Here is a 2,191-nt window from a genome sequence, read left to right on the forward strand (position 1 = left end):
GGTAGCGGAGCATGACAGTTGGTGGGCAGTTGCGCTAGAGACCTGGTATGGCGTAGACGAGAACGGACGTTGCTTCGCTGCTCCGACGCCAAGTGCGTTGAACGCCAAAAAGTGAGGGATCGCCGTCGGGGGCGACGTTTGGATATCCTGTGGCCCGTGTTGTGCTGGTGAACGCCATGGCGTTGTTGTGGACGATCCTGAGTGTCTCCGCATCGCTGCTCCTCACACCATGCCTAATGTTTCTGGTCGGACTCATGTTTCTGGCCTCCATGGGCAAGTCCCTCGGTGTCCGGAGGCTCTACGTCAAGTTCCTGCTCAAGATTTTCGAGGTAATCCCGCCCTACTGAGCTCGCACACTCAAGGACCCTGGGATTTCGGTGGCCTTGGGTTTATTTTTCGTTTGGCGAGGACCAGACGACCTGGCGACTCGGCATCGCTGTGAGAGACGACGTGTTTTCTGGGCCAGGTTGACCAGTTCGATTTGGGTATCTGAAACCATGTAGCATTGAATTTACAGGTTGTAATGATGGCTTAGGGGTCCATTGGCTCATTGCAACATGCTGCATGCAGCGACAGCTAGAAAGACAACATTTAGCGTAACCTATGTAGTTGTTCTACACAGTTTCGAGGTTAGGTTCTGCTTGTTATTGCACCAACTTTAAATTCCAATCCTTTGAATGGTTATTAATTATGTTTAATTTTTATTGAATGGTATTTTTCCTATTCTTTCTGCTTGTATGTCAAAGGACTGGATTTTTAACAAAGAGTCGCTAATCTTTGCATGACGCCCCAGTTCTTGTCCTGTCACTCGTATCTCATGTTAAAATAAATGGTGTGTCATTAATGGGCTGTTGCATTGACAGTTGTGTTAAGAAATTGTATTGCCCAAAGACAGATATATTGTCTTGTGTAAAATTTGTTTGCAACGTCTGCTACTGAGTTAGTTAGTCAATAGTTTGGTGTCCAGCGAACTATTAACTTTTGTTAAAACATAAAGGTGACAATGCACCTATCTTTTTTTGAAATTCAGATTCAATATCATTATTGGTCAAGCTTCTCAACCTATATTAGTTTTTTATGGGACGCACTGATATGTTGTTTGAGAATGCTGAAAAACTATTATTTGCAATATGTGTCTGATTATTTCAAGCAACCAAATCAAGGGCTGTCATTACAGGCTTTGTTCCTAATTTTGGATTGACTGGGTCTTTTAGGCAGGAGTCTCTTGGACAATCGGGGACTAAAGGGCTCAGTGCTCAGGCTCCAATATTCTGCCTCTTGGAGGGTCATTACAGACAATTTGCAACTTGTGCAAGTTAGGTCCCCGTCACCAGTACATTAACATTTTAATTTGCCCCCAAGAAGATAATCTAAGCAAGAAAACATTGTTGAATGCACATGAACTTGGGATCAGAATTTGCTTAAGCTGCAAGCTGTCTCACCTCATTAGGTATGATGTGAATGACATGAAAGAGGGGGGGGGGCAGTGCGCTAGCCGTCAGTGTTTGCACTGCCCTTGCCCGGTATGACTCACTTGAATGTTTCAGAAGGAGAGTATTGATGGCTCTCTAGCTTCAGCGCACATTGTGTCGATACCCTGCCTACCCCCCCCCCCTCCCCTTTTCCTTTTCCCCCCGCATGGATCATGACGCGTGGGAGAGGGGGAAGCTCCGCACCCCTACCCTACGCCTTCCTCCCTCACACTGCCCCCTGTCCACCACCACCACCACCCTCGTCAGCCCGGCTTGCATCAGCTTACAGGAGGGAATCCTCTGCACTGCCCGTCCGTCCCGTGCGCGTGCACCGGCGGCACCGCCCCATGGCCGGCCCATACTAGGCCCACACTGCCACATGTCCGTCCTCGGCCAGCTCGATGGCGCCGCCCAGCCGGACCCGCGCGCCGTTTGCGTAATTAAGCCCCAAAAGCATGAGACTTTTTCCAAAGTGTCATGGGAGCCCCGCGCTGCACACGGCGACGACAGCACCAGCCCCCTCCCCCCCTCTCCTTACTTCCTTCGGGACCCCCGGGGGCTTCGCCGCGATAAGGAGCACCTCTCTGCGACTACTATCTTGCACTTGACATCGAGGAGCGTGGACTAGGGACTAGGCACGTCGCATCGCCGGACTGCTGAGCTCATTCTGTGTCATGGTTCCGTTCAATGGCTTAAATGTTTTATTTTTTTATTTTTTG

The 2,191-nt window shown here is 49.5% G+C and overlaps 2 protein-coding genes across 8 annotated transcripts in view; one reads left to right on the forward strand and one right to left on the reverse strand.

Moving 5' to 3' along the window:
- LOC113203645 (cytoplasmic aconitate hydratase) overlaps positions 1-2,191 on the reverse strand; it is a gene marked incomplete at its 3' end in the record, with an annotated part of 18,529 nt that overhangs the window by 13,052 nt on the left and 3,286 nt on the right.
- LOC113204187 (glycerol-3-phosphate acyltransferase 3) overlaps positions 8-2,191 on the forward strand; it is a 14,868-nt gene continuing 12,684 nt past the window's right edge. For 2 of the 7 annotated variants that reach the window (XM_052275511.1, XM_026419262.2), the window contains exon 1: positions 8-329. In XM_052275511.1, the coding sequence (XP_052131471.1) occupies positions 177-329 (153 nt within the window). In that variant the 5' untranslated portion in view covers positions 8-176. Of the gene's footprint in view, positions 330-1,763; positions 2,150-2,191 lie in introns of those variants that run through there. The other 5 variants (XM_026419254.2, XM_052275512.1, XM_026419270.2 and 2 more) reach the window with 3 other exon arrangements.

The sequence above is a fragment of the Frankliniella occidentalis genome, unplaced genomic scaffold (assembly GCF_000697945.3).
Source record: "Frankliniella occidentalis isolate FOCC.00 unplaced genomic scaffold, Focc_3.1 Scaffold651, whole genome shotgun sequence".
Taxonomy (NCBI): Eukaryota; Metazoa; Arthropoda; class Insecta; order Thysanoptera; family Thripidae; genus Frankliniella; species Frankliniella occidentalis.